This window comes from Symphalangus syndactylus, chromosome 6, assembly GCF_028878055.3.
Source record: "Symphalangus syndactylus isolate Jambi chromosome 6, NHGRI_mSymSyn1-v2.1_pri, whole genome shotgun sequence".
NCBI classification, from domain to species: domain Eukaryota; kingdom Metazoa; phylum Chordata; class Mammalia; order Primates; family Hylobatidae; genus Symphalangus; species Symphalangus syndactylus.
In genome coordinates this window covers 33,887,834-33,905,907 of record NC_072428.2, presented here as the reverse complement: position 1 = coordinate 33,905,907, position 18,074 = coordinate 33,887,834, and the positions used below count along the sequence as shown (strand labels likewise).

Below are 18,074 nucleotides of genomic sequence, written 5' to 3'. Positions count from 1 at the left end.
GGACACATGCCAGTCAGCATGTCTCTGCTATTATTTTTAAATCTCTGTTGTGTCTTGGGTAGGATGTAGGTGGTATCCACTTGTGTAATCCCATGTTCCTGTGTACGTATGTAGACATATGTGTTTGGTGGTGGTGGGTATGTGCATGGGTGTGAGGCCCATGTACTTGAGTGTGCAAGCGTCTGTGTGAATCAACAAAGGAATGTGAGATGAAATCAATAATTTCTACTGATTTCACTCACCTTTCTCCCATTCTTCCTTACACTTTAGGTTCCTATGCCGGAGCTGTGATTGCAATGCCTTTAGCTGGCATTCTTGTGCAGTACACTGGCTGGTCTTCAGTGTTTTATGTCTATGGTATGTTATATTTCTATGCAATAGAGTTAAACGAAATGTGCATAGGCTGAAAGAAAATGGTTGCAGACAATGAGATCAATCACTAAACACATTTCTATGTTTACTTACTTATTTTCTTCTCTTAAGAATCCTTCCATTGTATTCTGAGAGGATTAGGAAAATATTTCATCTCTGTTATTTTTCTAAGATTGCTATTTCTTGTTTTAAAAAGCAACCACATTGCTGACAGGAACTTTGTCATTTAGTAAATCTATGTCCTTTATTACGAAAAAATATTAAATTAGCTCTTGATTAAAAGCTGATGAAGAGGAAAGAGTAAGGCAGCAGCCACCTTCCTTTGCTATTGCCTTCTTGGTCATATTCCTGATTCCGCCTCTTCAAGATTGAGTAAGGGTGGAAAGCTGAAAGGGGGTGGTGGTGCTAATGCGACTATTCAATTCCTTGATGAAATATCAGCAGTTAGCTGCTGTAGCAGCATATCTCAGTCCTCATTTCCCCAGAATTAAAGGCAATTAATCCTCCACATTGAAATAAAATATGTAATCCTAAGTCTAAAACACTCTTGATATTCACTTTGTAACTATTTCAAAATATCCCTACAGTCTTTCTTTCTAAGAGGCACTTTTTAATAATGAGGAAAGGAAAAATAAAGGAAAGCTGGATCCCAACTGATATTGTCACTGATTAATATCATCTTTGGACATTGCCGTGAGAATCTGAAATATTAATGAAGTCATGTGGTAGAACAGTATCTGGCTGCTTCTAAATTTGCCCAGATTCATTCCCATTTTGAAATGTTCTCATCAGAACAAATTATTATGCTTGTAGAAAGTTATTAAATGTCACTTATCATAGGGACTCTTTTTGTGGTTCAAACGCCAAGGATGGGTTTTTGGATCCATGAATGCCCTAAATTGCAAGCCATATAGGTATTCGTGAACATTTTTTTTTCTTAGGGAGATTTTTTTAAAAATCAGATGTTAATTTATACTCTTCATTAGATTTTCAAAGGAGTGCATAATTCAACAAAGTTTAAAAGCACTTGTTTTAAAAGATGTATTGTACAAGTTGGTATGGCTATCCAATTAAATACTTTGTTTTGTGCCTTTGTCCATTGCTTAATTGAAGATATGTGACCTTAAAGTAAGAATGCAAATTTAAACAAGGCACTCATAAACAACCAATATCATTATTTCAAGTTATATCTCATTTGATATTTATCATTGAACGATATAAAATGTAAGCAGATAATCTGAAAATATCATATCATAGTACTTGCTTACTTGCTGTGTGTAACAATAATTTGGTCTGGAGTCACACATTCGGTTTTCATATTTTAAAGATTAAAGAGATAAGATCAGTATAGTGGAGTAAGTTAAAAAAGATAATATATATAAAGTAATTAGCAGCATACCTGGCACTTTAGGTGAATTATCTTAGTGGTAATGATAATTATTATAAAATTACAATATCTTTCATTTTCTGAATGTTTATTTTGTGCCATCCACTCTGCTTGCTGATTTATACATTACCTCCTTTAACTTTTCTATAATCCCATAAAAATGAATTATTATCTCATTTTATAGTGGAGGTTTAGAGAGATTCAGTTACTGATCGGATCATACAACGAATGAATGACACAGTCAGGATTTGAATCTGGGAGTTATATTCTGTAAACACTATATTATACTGAATTTTTAAGCACTATCTGAACCTAAATCATGTTTACTGCAATGTTCAGTAATCAAAAGGAACACAGCTCATCAGAAGCTATGTATGGTGTTAAGGAATCCTTCTTAGAGATCGAATAGGCCAAAGAAAAAGTGTTGTAGGGTTCAGGAGCATTTAGATTGTTACCCAAGGGACAAAGAGAACAGTGTGAGGGAAAAATGAAATGGCCAACTGCTGGGAAATTAGAATAAATCACTTGAGATTCTTGCTATTATTAATGCTTACAGATTTGTATCACACAAAAAGGACATGTTTTAATGGTAAAAGTATTAAGTAAGGAAGAGGATGAAAAGGATTTACAGTTTAGGGCCTTGGAATTTATAACTTTTGTCTGCCCAAAGTAGGATCAATAGGCAATACTATGTGCTGAAAATAATATGGTATACAGTCACATAAAGTGTTGTTACCACATTAATTACAGAGGCCCACTTTTTATGTAATGCAGCCACTCATGCTAAAATATCTAGGTTTTATTTAATAGTCTGTTTCCTAGATCTGGAAGTGCTAACAGGAGAGGGAAATGAGCAATTCTTTTCTCTGGAAATACAACCACTTTTATATATTCTAGGCAGGCAATAAAGAAAAGAATTCACCCCCAGAATAATTCTTTGAGGACAAGAATTTTGTTTTGTTCATTATATTTCTCTCATTTAACCAGAGTGCTTAGAATGCTAACTGCTAAGTATTGTCAGTTGAATGAATACCTTACAAACTACACCATTCTAATAATTATTTATGGCTTATTGTATATCAGTGCTATTTCATAGAGACAAGGAGATAAAACCGCAGGACTGGCCTTTAAGAAGTTTGAAGCTTAATGGCAAAAGAGAAGAAAAGATGGCTAATGTCAGTTGGAGAAACATAAGCTTGAATTCTTCTTTCTAATAGAATATGTTTGTCATGAGATGATTGCAGTTTTATTCCAGCACATCACTGTTAAATGGAAGTGACTTTCTCCTTCTGAACTGTTGCTTGCAGGAAGCTTTGGAATGGTCTGGTACATGTTTTGGCTTTTGGTGTCTTATGAAAGTCCTGCAAAGCATCCTACTATTACAGATGAAGAACGTAGGTACATAGAAGAAAGCATTGGAGAGAGTGCAAATCTTTTAGGTGCAATGGAAGTAAGAAATTTATTATGGTGTATATTCCTATCTTATTCCCATCTCGTCCCCATTGACCAACCAAACTATCTTACAAGCTCTTCCTCAGCAAAACTAATTTGGTATCAATCATAACTTCTTTTATTTTGGTCCATCCATATTCTCTGACTTAGGAATAATAGCTATTTCCTCCATCTGTCATTTATTTTTTTCCTTTATCCTTTCTTAAGCATTTAAAAATGTACACTGGGTGATAACTATGACTGCAAACCTAAACAATATTTTTAAACAGTTCAATATGGTCTATAATTTAAACAAATACAATAAATAGTTGTTCATTTTAAATTAAAAAATCCAAATCAGCCATGAAAAGGGCAATTTTTGGTTTATTGAATACAGTAGTCCCCCCACATCCTGAACAGATCTATTCCAAGACCCCCCGGGTTGCTTAAAACTGTGACTAGTACTGAAACCTACATATAATGTTTTTCCTATACACATACCTATGATAAAATTTAATGTATAAATTGGGTATAGTGATTGACCACAGTGACTAATGCTAAAATAGAATTATAACAATATACTGTAAGGAAACTTAAGTGAATGTGCCCCCCCTCCCCTTAAAATATCTTATTGTACTGTACAAGTAGTAACTGAAACCTCAGAAAGTGAAACCGTGGTTAAAGGAGGACTACTATATTCTAAATGTAGGTTTAATACATGTGTATTTATGTCCTATGTGGTTTAGGAGATACGGAAGCATTAGAATGCCAATAATAAGACAGCTGATATAAAAGAATTATAACAATGTAATTATTTTATTGATAAAGTATCATTATCTTTCGGGATTATTACTATGAATATCAAGCATTATAAAGACAATGTTGTGAAGCCCTTTTTTCTGATGATTTGATTTCTTCTGATTTACCTAAAAAGAGAGAAAACGTAGTTCTATTTCAATAATGCAAATGCTTTATTCCATGTAACACTGATATATTGTACATAGTAATTAATACAAAAGCCACCTGATATTATATTTTTAAAAGGTGGCAGGGCACCGTGGCTGGGCACGGTGGCTCACGCCTGTAATCCCAGCACTTTAGGAGGCCGAGGCGGGTGGATTGCCTGAGGTCAGGAGTTTGAGACCAGTCTGGCCAACATGGGAAACCCCGTCTCTACTAAAAATACAAAAATATTACCCGGGCCTGGTGGTGTGAGCCTGTAATCCCAGCCACTCAGAAGGCTAAGACAGGGGAATTGCTTGAACCAGGGAGGTGGAGGTTGCAGTGAGCTGAAATCACTCCGCTGCACTCCAGCCTGGGCGACAGAGCAAGACTCCTCAAAAAAAAAAAAAAAAAGGAAAACACTGTTTAGTAAAATTAGTGTATTTAGACATATTGAGGCATTTGGCGATCTGATCAATGATAGTTTCCTTATGCTAAGAGCTGAAAGGTGTTATACACTAGTTGAAGAATCAATGCCCCTTACATATGCATTTGTTCTTTTAAAACAAACACCTCCCCCTCCCTATTCTAGGTGTGTTTGATTCTAGCGCAGATTCTGTACTTCATTTGTTAGAGAATGCCTGCCTTTGACATCTCATCATAGGTTAAAAGAAAAAGTCTATCACCCATTATTGTTGAGCCAAATTGGCCCTTAATGAATAAGAAAAATCCCATTATCATATATAATTCAGAAGTTAAACTTCAATGGTTTAAACAAATCTTTACTGTGTAGTTGTTCCATGAGTTAGCTTGGCATTAGAACTTTCCCCTTTGTGTTTCCTTCTATAAATAGACTAATAATTTCTTATGGTGGCTACTCAGAAGCAAGAGGTGATATGGGAGTGGGTGGAAGATTGGTAGTATGCACTGGTACCCACTAGCTGCAGTTACTCTGAGCAGAAGTTCTGAGTTTAGCCTCGATTTCTAGCCCCAAATTAATGTGATCAGCCTGTATCCTATTAATTCATTATGTTCTTTTATTTGCCAGTTCTTGAGAGGTCATATGTCTAGATTAGAAATGAATTTTAAAAATAATCAGAAATTCTGCCTAAGTAAAAACTAATTCCTACAAATGACCCCAGAAAGAACAGCCGGAGAATGAAAAAACAGCATAATCTTCAGCTCCCCACTTCCTATACCTCACTGCTTTTCTAAACACAATATTTTACTTCTTACTGATGTTTCATATGTTCCTGTAGCTTCAAAGTAAATTTTAAAATGAGATTATGTGGGAATAGAACTTGTATTTTAGTTAATTTGAACTTTTTTATTGTGAATGAATTTAATATACAGCAAAGGAGAAAGAATACTGACAGGAATATCATATACTCATCACATAGGTGTAACAATTATCATCTTGTCATATTTATTTCACTTTTGTTTCGATGAACTATTTCAAAGTAAGTAAAACATCAAAATACTTTATCCATAAATACTTCATGTATATCTCTAGAAAAATAATATTCTCCTTCACAATCTCAGTACTACTATCACACCTAACATGATTAAGAACAATTCTGCATCATCATTTAACACCTACATCATATTCAAATTTCTAATACCATCTATATTCTAATATCTAACCTATATTCAAATTTATTTTTAGCTATTTGTTTTGAATCTGAATCTGATTAAGAATCACACATTGCAACTTATTGCAAAGTTTTTAAAATCTATTTTTCTTTAAAAATATATTTAAATATAGCATATGTACAGAAAAAAATCACTAATAGTAAATAATCAGCTTGCTTAATTTGTATAAACTAAACATAAACAGCGAGTTCAATAAATAGAACATTATCAGAATACCATAATCTTCCCTTTAATCCCCCAACAATTTTTTAAGGTATAAGGTGAGATATTTTTCTATTGCTTTTGATGAAGTGCTTTACCATGTAAAGAATCAAGTTCTTAGGAAAGATGATCCTGGTATGAATGAAAGGATCTTTGCCCAGCAGGGAAAAGTTCTTTTACTTTTAATAGTATTCTGGAGTCATTTCTTATGCTAACATAATACCCATAATGCAGACATTTCTGTCTTCTGACATTTTTATTATCTCTGAAATAAGTGTACTCATCTGGAATTATTTTCCCAGAACATATTGATTTCTTTTTAAAAACTGTACTTTTGGAACCCATTTATGACGCTGCCACTAAAATTTTTTATCCAAAGCCACAGTATTCATTACATGTTATTAGGACAGATTTTTGTTTTTGTTTCTTTTTTGTCTTGCATATATTTATGATCACCACATCATAACTTCCTACTGTGTTGCATTTAAAGTGATCTTTAAAGGGCTTAATTACAGCCACAACCAATACTAGCAATTAGGAGGTTTTCCATTCAGGAATAATTGTTAAATCCACGTGAAAGATATTTGCCTCCTCGTTCAGTAATTTAGTTAGGTCAAGGATCCCAAGTTAGCTTTTAACAAAGTTATTTTAGGCTACTGTTTCCTCACCAAACAGTATTTTAGTGTTCAAAATAAAGTAATTGAGAAATAATTGGGGAATATGAGAGATATTTTAATGGCTAAAAATATTAGTCTTGGGGGAGAATACGTACTTGCTTACATTTTGGCATGCATTGAAACTTTAAGTACAATTAGGTTTAATTTTTTAAAGGGGTCATATGCAAAGCTGGTCATATTTAGGTTGTTAATGTTGAATGCTTTGAATATTTTAAGTAACTAATTATGTGCCGAAGGTACGCTGGGGGTAGACAAATGCTTTCACCCAGCTGTTCTGAGTTTTATAGAATCTTGAACTCCAGTGTCACAGAATTTATAGTTATAGCTACCAGCTATCAAGAGAGTTTATGATTGATTGATAGTAGAATAATTGACTTAGATTGATTGGTAGTAGAATAGTTGACTTCAGGTAGGGTCTAGAATACTGTACTCTTAAGTTTTTGTATCTTTCTTTTCATGAATACATTGGATTTTCAATGTTTTAAATGAAATGTTTTGGATATCACAAGCTCACTGATGTGGCAGTGAGTTTTTGCTGAGATACGACCTATCACCATTAAAAAATAAAACAAATGGGAAAAAAAACTTAGAAACTAGGACCTATGCTTTTGGAATCAATTTTCTATAATTATGTAATCCTGTATATTCCTAAAGCTGGAACAATCTAATAAGTTGCAGTGATTGAGATCTTATTTTTTTCTCTTCCAATGATTATTTATGTAGCTAAGTTTAGCTGGGTGGTTATAATTAATGCTTCACTACATCTTCCTACCTCCTACTTATGACCTGTCATATACATCCTGAAAATGCAAAGCACCTATTATTCCCATTTAAGTTTGAAAATATTAAATATTTAAAATGGTCATAATGTCTTTCTTTTTGGAATTTCAGAAATTCAAGACTCCATGGAGGAAGTTTTTTACATCCATGCCAGTCTATGCAATAATTGTTGCAAACTTCTGCAGAAGCTGGACTTTTTATTTATTGCTTATTAGTCAGCCAGCATATTTTGAGGAAGTCTTTGGATTTGAAATTAGCAAGGTATGCAAAATGTATTCTTACATAAATTGTGGATTACCTATGTATTCAAGTGAATACTAAATTCATTTGCAAAAATTTTTATCTTCTAATTTTCAGAGATTATTCATTTATTCATTAAACAAATAACTGCTAGGAAATACAAGCAAAGTAAAATGTTTCATTGTCTACTGTAGTCTATTGTCTGCTAGAATTGCTCTCTGGTACTGAGAATACAGGCAAAACAAACCTAGTTTCTGTCTTCATGGAACTTAGAGCACAATTGGGGCGAGCAGCAGTGTAATCTTTTCCCTGTAAATAAACATAACTCTCTTTAAGTCTCAGGTCACAGACAATGTAACAAAGAAAAAAAGTATTCCATTCAAATAGAATTGTGCTTACTAATTTCCAATCTAATTATTCTTCAATGCTCTTAGAACTCTCGTCCAGCTACAAGATATGAGGATTGTAAAAAGAAAATCTGAAAACACTCTTATATTTTGTCCATCCAATCTATTAATTTAACAAGTATTTGTTGAACACAATGTGCAGAACTTTATGTGAGATGCAGAAATAAAACCATGGTTTCTGTCCTCAAAATGCTCACAGCTTGGTGGTGTAAACATGAAAGTAAGTTACCAACTAGAATACAGCATGCTAACTTCCACAGACATTTGTTCAGAGCTATGGGAATATAATCATTTTGAGATTTTCTATAACGATAAAATGAACACAAAAATACTACTCTATATTTACATAGGAACTCGAAATTTAGAAACTACTCCCATATTCATGAACAACCTTTGCTGGTTGACCTGTTTAACAACAATCGTCATTTCTGATGAAATGATGGGGAAACAGAAACTGGGGAAAGCATTTAAATTGCTTAAAGCCACGCTAGTAATGCATGACAAATTCAAGTTTAGACAAAGATTCTTTGATTTCTGTTTAATTATCTTTACTATGCCATTCAAATTCAGGTAAATCATATATCCATTCAAGTATTTAGTGAGTATCTGCTCAATGCCATCTCTGTGCCAAGCCCTTTGCTAAGTCCTGAATACATTGTCTGTGCTGGCAATGGTCTTGCTATCTCTCTTCATGTCATTACATAAGTCCAGCTGGGCTCGCTATTCATATTCTATCTCTACTTGAAAGACTGAGACCTGGGACTGAAGAAAACCTCAGTTTAGGAGTAGCTATTCTAAGAGCTCTTTTGTAATTCCTGTTTCTAAGGAAACTGTTTCCTCCATCCCCTAGAAGAATGGCTGCTTTAGACAGAGCTCTTCTCTCTAGAGCTGATCAAACATTCCAGGGTAGCCTTTGGGAACTCTGAGAGGTGTTATACTTCTCAACAAAGGCTGCTGGAGGTGTGAGTCCATTTTCATAATCTAGGACAAATATGATACTGACAGGCTATTAATAAAGCCAGTTCTCGGGGGGAGAGTGAGGAAGCCAACTGATGTTAATGAAACTGTGTGGTCATTTTGGTCCTGTAGCTCCAATTAATTGAGAATGCTTGAGTAAAAGCAATGGTATTTTGCAAAAAGTAATTATAAATCAACCAGCAGATGGGTTGATTTATTTCATTCATTAGTTATATTTTTAAATAAAATTGTGGATAAATTCACACACACAGATTGGTCTTCAGATACTAATTAGATTAGTTTACAAATTTCTGACTTAGCTGAAAAAATTGTATAGGAGATGACGGAGAACACAGAGAATTTGCTTCGGGTCTAGACTGACATGGCTTCAAATCTAAGTTCCACAACAAAGTATTGGTATATAATCTTGGGCAGAGTTTTGAATAATTATTGACTTAAATTTTCTTATCTCTAAATAATGGTATTAACTTAATACCATTAAATAATAACGATATTATCTAAGAAGTGCAGCCAAATTTAGGTAAAGTAAGTAAAATATTTACATGGAAGGTCATTCTCTGCAACTTTAGTTAAATTGGGTATCCTACAGAAAAAAACACGAGTGCAATGGCTTAATCTTCATTCTAAGTATACTGACTTAGTTCAGACAGCACCGTATATATAAATAAAATTGTAACATAGATTTTATATCAGTTAACTATATAAGTTAATTATATTAGTTAACTGAGATAAACATATATATATCATTATATATTGGCATAGGCTAATACAATATATATCAGGTAAATACATTTTTTTCATTTTGTAAAACAAGTATATATATATATACACACATATATATATAATTTAATATATTATATCAGCCTATGCTTATATGTAACATTTTCAGGCCCTTGAAAATAGCGTATCAGCAGGTGAGTGCTAGGATTAACCAGCACTTTCAAAGGTCAGATTATAGGGGCAAGCCAAATGAGAATAGACATCCATTCCTTTTGGGCTTCCTATTTAGGGGAGGAGAAGAATAGTGTTGGCTGGATGTGCTTTGCTGCTATTTCTGAACAAGACGTGGATCAGATAGGAAGACATACGATCTAGACTATGACCCAGAAAAGCTAAAAGACGGATGAGGCAAAAATCTAATTACCTGGAGTTTCTATGAAGAATAAATCAATTATAAGCTCAAAAACATTTATCTTAGCCTTGCAAAATCTTAAAATAATAAGCAAACTTGTATGTGATTGACATGAATGATCTTTAGGAAGGTTTTGATCATTTTGATCATGTGTCAAGTGATTACTCATGATAAGTCCCCAAAAGCCAAGAAGACCACTGAATAGCTCATAAACTTTTGAAACCTCTTTGGCTGTTTTGAGGTCAAATACAGAGTATATCCACATATTGTTTAAGAAACTAGGAGAGTCAATACCCTTAAATGTTAAATCAACATGCTAAAATAGTCTAAAACTTGTCTCATTAACCCTGTAGATTATTAGCGCCTTGCATTTTCATAGTGTTTTGCACACCCTTTGCTAAAAGTGTGAAAAAATAACCATAGCTTTGTTCCTTTCTTATCCAAAGTAGTCAAAATGATTGTTCAAATAGATAGTAAATAACAGAGAATTTTCAATTAAAAAACTTTTCAGATTTATTAAATACTGGGTCAAAATGCAAGTCGTTTATGTGGACTTAGGCAATGTGGTTACTCCCAAACTTTTAGCCTGCCTTTATAAATGCCAAAAATATGCCATGTAATTCTATATAAATCCTAACATAATGTCTTTCAGAATGTTTTTGTTGTTGTTCAAAGGTTTCTTTCTACACACTGACTGCTTGAAATATATTTACTCCATATTAAGAATAAAAAGCCCTGTACTTTTCTCAAGATGCTAGTCTCAAAAGCAATAATGATTTTTTTTTCTAATGTCAGTTTACCTGACATCTTTATTTAGGTGCCTGTTGAGCCCCTGCTACATACCAAGTTTTGTACTAGACTAAGCACATTAATATATATTGTCTGACTTTATTTGATTTTTCCTTCTCATGGCAGTGGTGCTAAGCATAAAGGCTAAGAGCCCAGTCTTTCGATTCACGTAGAGCTGATTCAAAACTTGGCTCTCACAATCACTTAAGTCTTCTGACTCTAAATTTTTTTTATTTAATAAGAACACTATTAAAATCATCCATCTGGGATGGAAGAGATCATTATATAGCCTGAACAGTTAACCTATTGTGGAATCATTTACTATCTCAATTAATTATTACAACTCAAATCCATGATTGTGATACCATACTATACACCAGTGTAAAATAAAATGGAATCTTTGTCTCAAACCTTCGACAATCTAATTGGAAAGACATACTTAAACATAAATTATGAATGCCATCTGCCAACAATTGTTCTTCAAAGTATACTTAGTAAAAAAATTTCCTTATGTGTTTACATTCAAAGTTTATTAAGTCCACGTATGTGGTAGTACATAATTTAAATTCATTTTATGTATACTTACTGTCCCCATAATGCTTAGAACACAGTGCTCTGCGTGTAAGTAATGGTTAAAAATATGTGTTTAACTGATCTTGGTGGGTAAAGTTTTAAATTAGGTTATTTAGCATGAAATTAATTCAGAAACTATATGCCACCATACAAAAATGTGATCAAGTATTGATATTTGACACAGAAAATACTTAAAATTGAAGAAATTATCTGCATTACCTGAGATCTTACTCTATAGAAATTATGTCTGTGCTATAAAACTCATGATATATATATTTAAAGTGCAAATATGCATTTTTCCCATACGAATTAAACATGAATTTAAAATACAGCCTCTTCAAGATGTGACAAATGTGTTTTTCCTCTCTCTGTCTCTCACCACTTTTCCTCTCTTTCACTAAGGATGTATTTGTGCAAACACATTTAACAATATCAGAAGAGTTGATTCATACTCAAAATTTACTGATGCATTACGTAGCAAAAAAAAAAAAAATTACCTTTTCATAGAAGGTAGAAAGGAATCCAAGTAAATTTACTTAGCTTTTCCCATTTATTCTGTGGAAGCCATTACTTTTTCTAGGAATGAGTAAGTGATCATTTGGAAAGAGTATTTTTCCTTCCTTTGTCCATAAAGATGTGATGACAGATTCAGAAACAAAGGTCATTAAATTGCCCATATTATTTACGGTTGTGTCTATTTCTCCCCCTTGTTTTTCATCAGGTTGGTATGCTATCTGCTGTGCCACACTTAGTAATGACAATTATTGTGCCTATTGGGGGACAAATTGCAGATTTTCTAAGAAGCAAGCAGATTCTTTCAACTACGACAGTGAGAAAGATCATGAATTGTGGTGGTAAGTACATAAGTGGCACTAAGGACATGTTTTTAGTTCAATCAGTTTAATCTACATGAGAGAATAACTTTTTCTACACATATCAAATTACTTAGATGCAGTTACATTTGTGCCTTCATTGTTCACTTAAAATAACTTCCTCATATTACATCAAACTTTTCATAACTCCTAGTTTTAAGTAACTGCTTAATAATGCCATTTGTGGCTGGGCACGGTGGCTCATGCCTGTAATCCCAGCACTTTGGGAGGCCAAGGTGGGTGGATCACGAGGTCAGGAGTTTGAGACCAGCCTGGCCAATATAGTGAAACCCCATCTCGACTAAAAACACAAAAAATTAGCTGGGCGTGGTGGTGGGTGCCTGTAAGTCCAACTACTTGGGAGGCTGAGGCAGGAGAATTGCTTGAATCTTAGAGGCAGAGGTTGCAGTGAGCTGAGATCACACCATTACACTCCAGCCTGGGTGACAAGAGTGAAACTCCATCTCAATAAATAAATAAATAAATAAATAAATAAATAAATAAATAATAATGCCATTTGTATTTATTGTAACTAACTTACCTCTTCCCATCATTGAAACTTTAGGTTGTTTTGGATGTTTTTCTCTGTTTGTTGTTGTGTTTTTGAGATGGAGTTTTGCTCTTGTTGCCCAGGCTGGAGTGCAATGGCATGATCTCGGCTCACCACAACCCCCGCCTCCTGGGTTCAAGCGATTCTCTTGCCTCAGCCTCCCGAGTAGCTGGGATTACAGGCATGTGCCACCATGCCCAGCTAATTTTGTATTTTTAGTAGAGACTGGGTTTCTCCATGTTGGTCAGGCTGGCCTTGAACTCCTGACCTAAGGTGATCCGTCCACCTCGGCCTCTCAAAGTTCTGGGATTATAGGCATGAGCCACCGCATCCGGCCTGGGTGTTTTTATTAAAACACAAAGAAAGCTTCATGAATCTCTAGGATAAATTATTATTATTATTAGTTTTGAAGATAGACTCTCTGAAGTGGAATTTCTAGGTCAATAAGTTGGAACATTTTTAGCAGTTTTGGCTCATTGGTAAAACTTCAAAAATTTCTGAAGAATTTCTATGTGTTTGCTTCTGAAGGTTTTGGCATGGAAGCCACACTGCTCCTGGTCGTTGGCTATTCTCATACTAGAGGGGTAGCAATCTCATTCTTGGTACTTGCAGTGGGATTCAGTGGATTTGCTATATCTGGTAAGTTATAATTTATTTTTCTTTGTACTTGGGACATTCTGATTTTGACTGCTGATAAAAGACACATATATCTTTTTATAGATATATTCGTATATATCTTTTATATGTTGTATAATAGTCAAATATTTCCACTAGGAAATGAAAAAAATAAAATATTTAGAAAACATTTAGATTTGTTAATACTCAATTTCCTCCTGGACTGCCTTTTTTTGTTGTTGTTAAGAAAATATTACCTCCTCTCCGTGGAGTGAACATCACATATTAAGTACTGGATAAGAATTCATACCTCCTTCTATTCTCATTATATCCCCAAGAGAAATTATCACAAAGTAATTAAGCACGTGCTCTGTATACCCAGTATATTTTAAGGAGTTGTGATGTGTGATTCTATAGTTACTTACTTCTAAGAAGTTTAGGATGCCCTGAGTCAAAACTTACGTGTGTATTTCAGGTTTCAATGTTAACCACTTGGATATTGCTCCAAGATATGCCAGTATCTTAATGGGCATTTCGAATGGTGTTGGCACATTGTCAGGAATGGTTTGTCCTATCATTGTTGGTGCAATGACAAAGAATAAGGTAAGATGGTCAAAACAGACATTTAGTCATAGAAGACAGTTTCTCAAAATGATAATATTTTGGAAAAGAGTTAAAATATTATCCTTAGCATTTTCTTTCTTGTCCAGTAACCACATCTCTGAGTGGGAAATATAAATGAGGCTCAGAATAAAATATCATTTTAAGAATTCCAAGAAAGTCCATTTCCCTAACCAATAAGCAATATGTTTCTCAACCCTTTTTAATAATTCTGATACCCCTGATGTGATAAAAACCGCTTTGGTCTCTAGCTTATTAAAATACTCAAGCAGATATCTTCTGAGCTTTGTTTGTAAACCTCAATTCAGACTCCTCTGCAGTTGTCCAAGGAAGAATATTATCATCAGCTATTTGTACTTATATGTGTACGCAGAGCTTTAAAATTCTGGTTTGCTAGAAGTGAAGAAACAAAAGAAATGGAATTAAAAGATAAGTAAATCAATGGAAATGAAAAGAGATTATGAATATTTTAAAAATCAGCAGGCCATAGATATATTTGGAATTTTATTTCTAAACTTTTAGATTTAAAACATCAAATAATAAAAGTAATAGTATTACAGAAGTGTTATATAGAGTGTTTGCTTTACATAATCAGGACATGGATTTTCCCAAATATAGTGTTTTATGAAAACCCAGTGGTGATGCATTCAGAGAAGATGTTAGGTGTTTAAATCATGGGGAGTCTGTTCTCACAGTGCTGCTTTTTGTCACTGCAGTCACGTGAAGAGTGGCAGTATGTCTTCCTGATCGCTGCCCTAGTCCACTATGGTGGAGTTATATTTTATGCAATATTTGCCTCAGGAGAGAAACAACCCTGGGCAGACCCTGAGGAAACAAGTGAAGAAAAATGTGGATTTATTCATGAAGATGAACTCGACGAAGAAACAGGGGACATTACTCAAAATTATATAAATTATGGTACCACCAAGTCTTATGGTGCCACAACACAGGCCAATGGAGGTTGGCCCAGTGGTTGGGAAAAGAAAGAGGAATTTGTACAAGGAGAAGTACAAGACTCACATAGCTATAAGGACCGAGTTGATTATTCATAACAAAACTAATTACTGGATTTATTTTTAGTGTTTGTGATTAAATTCATTGTGATTGCACAAAAAATTTAAAAACACGTGATGTAAACTTGCAAGCATATCAACAAGGCAAGTCTTGCTGTAAAAATGAAAACAAAACAAACCCATGAGGTTACCATCAAGTGCAATCTGTAAAATTGTGAAGTTCCATCATTTCCATTCAAGTCATCCATTCTTGCATTTGTGACTTAAAGGTTAACTGGTCAAAATTATAGAAATAAGTAGTTACCCATTGGATTCATATGAGCTAAAACTCATCACTATTTACTAAAGCACAACATCTCATCCTACAAAAGTTAAGAAGCCAAAGCTGCTTGATCATGCAAAACGCACTTATATATTTGTTACACTGTATTGCAAGATAGCACACAGAAGTTGGCTGCGTCAAGTAGAGGCGACATTTATTAAGTGAAAATCATGGAGTTGGGATATCTCTCAATTAAAGAAGTACATTGTGAACTATCAGCTACAAAGTTGTACTGAATAACTATTAGAATTGCATAATGTGAGATATTTTGTTAGTCCTCAAAAGGAATATCTTGCAGGGTTTTCTATGAAATGCTTGGGCACAAACACATATTTCTGTGAAAGAGAACATGTAAATTGAGGGGTATGCTTCATGTTCTTCCATCCATTTACCTAACAGTATGAAACACTTCACATTTCAATAAAATCAAACTTTTCATGTAGCATATCACATAACTTTTTTGCAAAAAATATAAAAAGAAATAAACTTCAATGTATTTTTTATTACAACTTTGTACTGGTTGTAACTTGCGTTAGAAAAAAAAAGATATATACACCACAAAGAATCTAATAAGAAATTTATTATGGAGATATAGCCCTTAAAATGCAATATTAAGAACAAAGAAATAGAAAATGGTTTAGATATCCTTCTTCCTTCATAATTAAATATTATATGAAACTTGTGCCACAGAGCTATATATAATATGAAAAGATTAACTTCATAGAGATATTGTAAGTAGGCAATTTTATTATTTAAAGTCCTATTAAGAAATATTTGTCTTAAATATATAGGACAATACATTATATTAAAATGGTCTCTCTCTATATATATATCTGTATATCTTATACATGTCCATACACAGAAACATAATAAACAATCGTCACACAAAACCAAAAATAGCATACACCTAATGCTGGGTTAGGGAATTGCAATTTCTACTTTCATAGAGTCATAGAATTTTAGGTGGGGAAGAGGCATTTTGCTTGTCATTTCTTAATATAACTCAACAAGAATTGCAACATTTGTGTACCAAGCAATAAGTGCAATGCATAAAATTTCCTGTCTGTATATTACCTTCATTTTGCTTGTAGTAGCTGTTTGGGTGGTTAGAATGATTTTATTTTTCTTTTAAAAAAGCTAACATCAGACCTCTTTATAATGTCCTAAAATTATGATAATACATTTCCCAATTCAATTCAAAATATTACTGGTGTATTTTGTCTATTCTGGATATTTGATCTGTTCATTGTATTGTGCTAGTGACTGGAGGCCCTGCTACTGCAAACATAAAACATAAAGTTTGTTTAAAAAATGCAAGTCATTCTTTACCTTAAGAAAAAAAAATACCCTTTGCTTTGTGCCTCAAAGTGATGTAATGTGATCACAGCTTTTGTTGTGTTGAATGAAAATATGTGGACTGTCATTTTGTTGCAGCAAAAAAGTGTTAATAAAATGCTCTATTTATCCTTTTTTACAAAGCAGTGCATTAGTCATACATTAATTTGGATTTATTTAGTATTTAGCCTTAATGTGAATTTAGCTGGTGGAGGCTCCAGTGAAGCCAAATCGAGGCTTCAAGAACAACCAGCTTTTGAGCCATTGGGGATTTAATGAAAGAACACAGCATTCTTTAGATTGTGTGGAATGTGGCTCCATAGAGTTTTAAATCAATAAATAGGTCTCTGAGTCAAACTCCAGATTTCAATGAGTTTTCTCACAACTGCTGCTAAGTTTAAAGAAAAATTTAGGAAAAAACTAAAAGCAGGTCACATCAATATTACCACCTAATTTTAATTGCACACATACCCTGTGCTAGGTAACTGTCCTAGTCATTTTTTGGTATGGGATCTCATGTAACTACACAGTGACCATCCAAAGTAGGTGCTCTTTTTATTCCCAGCTTGTAAATGAAGAAACAGAAATTCAGAAGGTTTGGATAGCTTTATCAAGCTAAAATGGTATAATGATATTATATTATAATGTTTCAGCCAAACCAGTTAGCAGTAAGCAAGGTTTATCAAGGCAGCCAAAAGAATGTCTTTGTCACTGGAATGGAAATAATTTAGCTCAGATTCCCTATCTTATAGATATGTAAAAGACAATAGGGGTAAATATGTATAGAATCTATGTATAGAATCTATAAAATCTAAGACTCATAGAACTTTACTGCCCAGAGGATTTAGATGATTTAGTTGATATCTGTTGTTGAATGAGTGAGAACACTGAAGGGCAATAAAAGGAACAGACTTGATCAAGGGGACACAGAGATTGTTATGGATTTGGAAAGAAATTTTGATGATTAGCTGTGCATTTATTTTTATTTACTCTTTAAAAAAGTTTTCCATTTGAGTTAAATGACCATTTATTGCTTCTACCACTACTCCCGTGTCCACCACTCACATCTTCCAATCTTCTGCATAAAAAAACAATGGCCAGAGACCCAGCCTAATTCTTAAGGAGGCTCACAGGCCATTCTCTGCAGGGCTTGATAATAGGAATAAAAATGACTTGAATTTAAC

The 18,074-nt window shown here is 33.7% G+C and overlaps 1 protein-coding gene across 3 annotated transcripts in view; it reads left to right on the top strand.

Moving 5' to 3' along the window:
• The window catches only part of SLC17A6 (solute carrier family 17 member 6), a 41,178-nt gene extending 24,145 nt beyond the window's left edge, over positions 1–17,033 (top strand). The window contains exons 6-12 of one of the 3 annotated variants that reach the window (XM_055282124.2): positions 271–357; positions 3,067–3,209; positions 7,555–7,704; positions 12,284–12,416; positions 13,513–13,623; positions 14,075–14,202; positions 14,937–17,033. In XM_055282124.2, coding sequence (XP_055138099.1) covers positions 271–357; positions 3,067–3,209; positions 7,555–7,704; positions 12,284–12,416; positions 13,513–13,623; positions 14,075–14,202; positions 14,937–15,272 — 1,088 coding nt within the window. In that variant the 3' untranslated portion in view covers positions 15,273–17,033. Of the gene's footprint in view, positions 1–270; positions 362–3,066; positions 3,210–7,554; positions 7,705–12,283; positions 12,417–13,512; positions 13,624–14,074; positions 14,203–14,936 lie in introns of all 3 variants that reach the window. The other 2 variants (XM_055282125.2, XM_055282126.2) reach the window with 2 other exon arrangements.
• Positions 17,034–18,074: the final 1,041 nt, after the last annotated feature.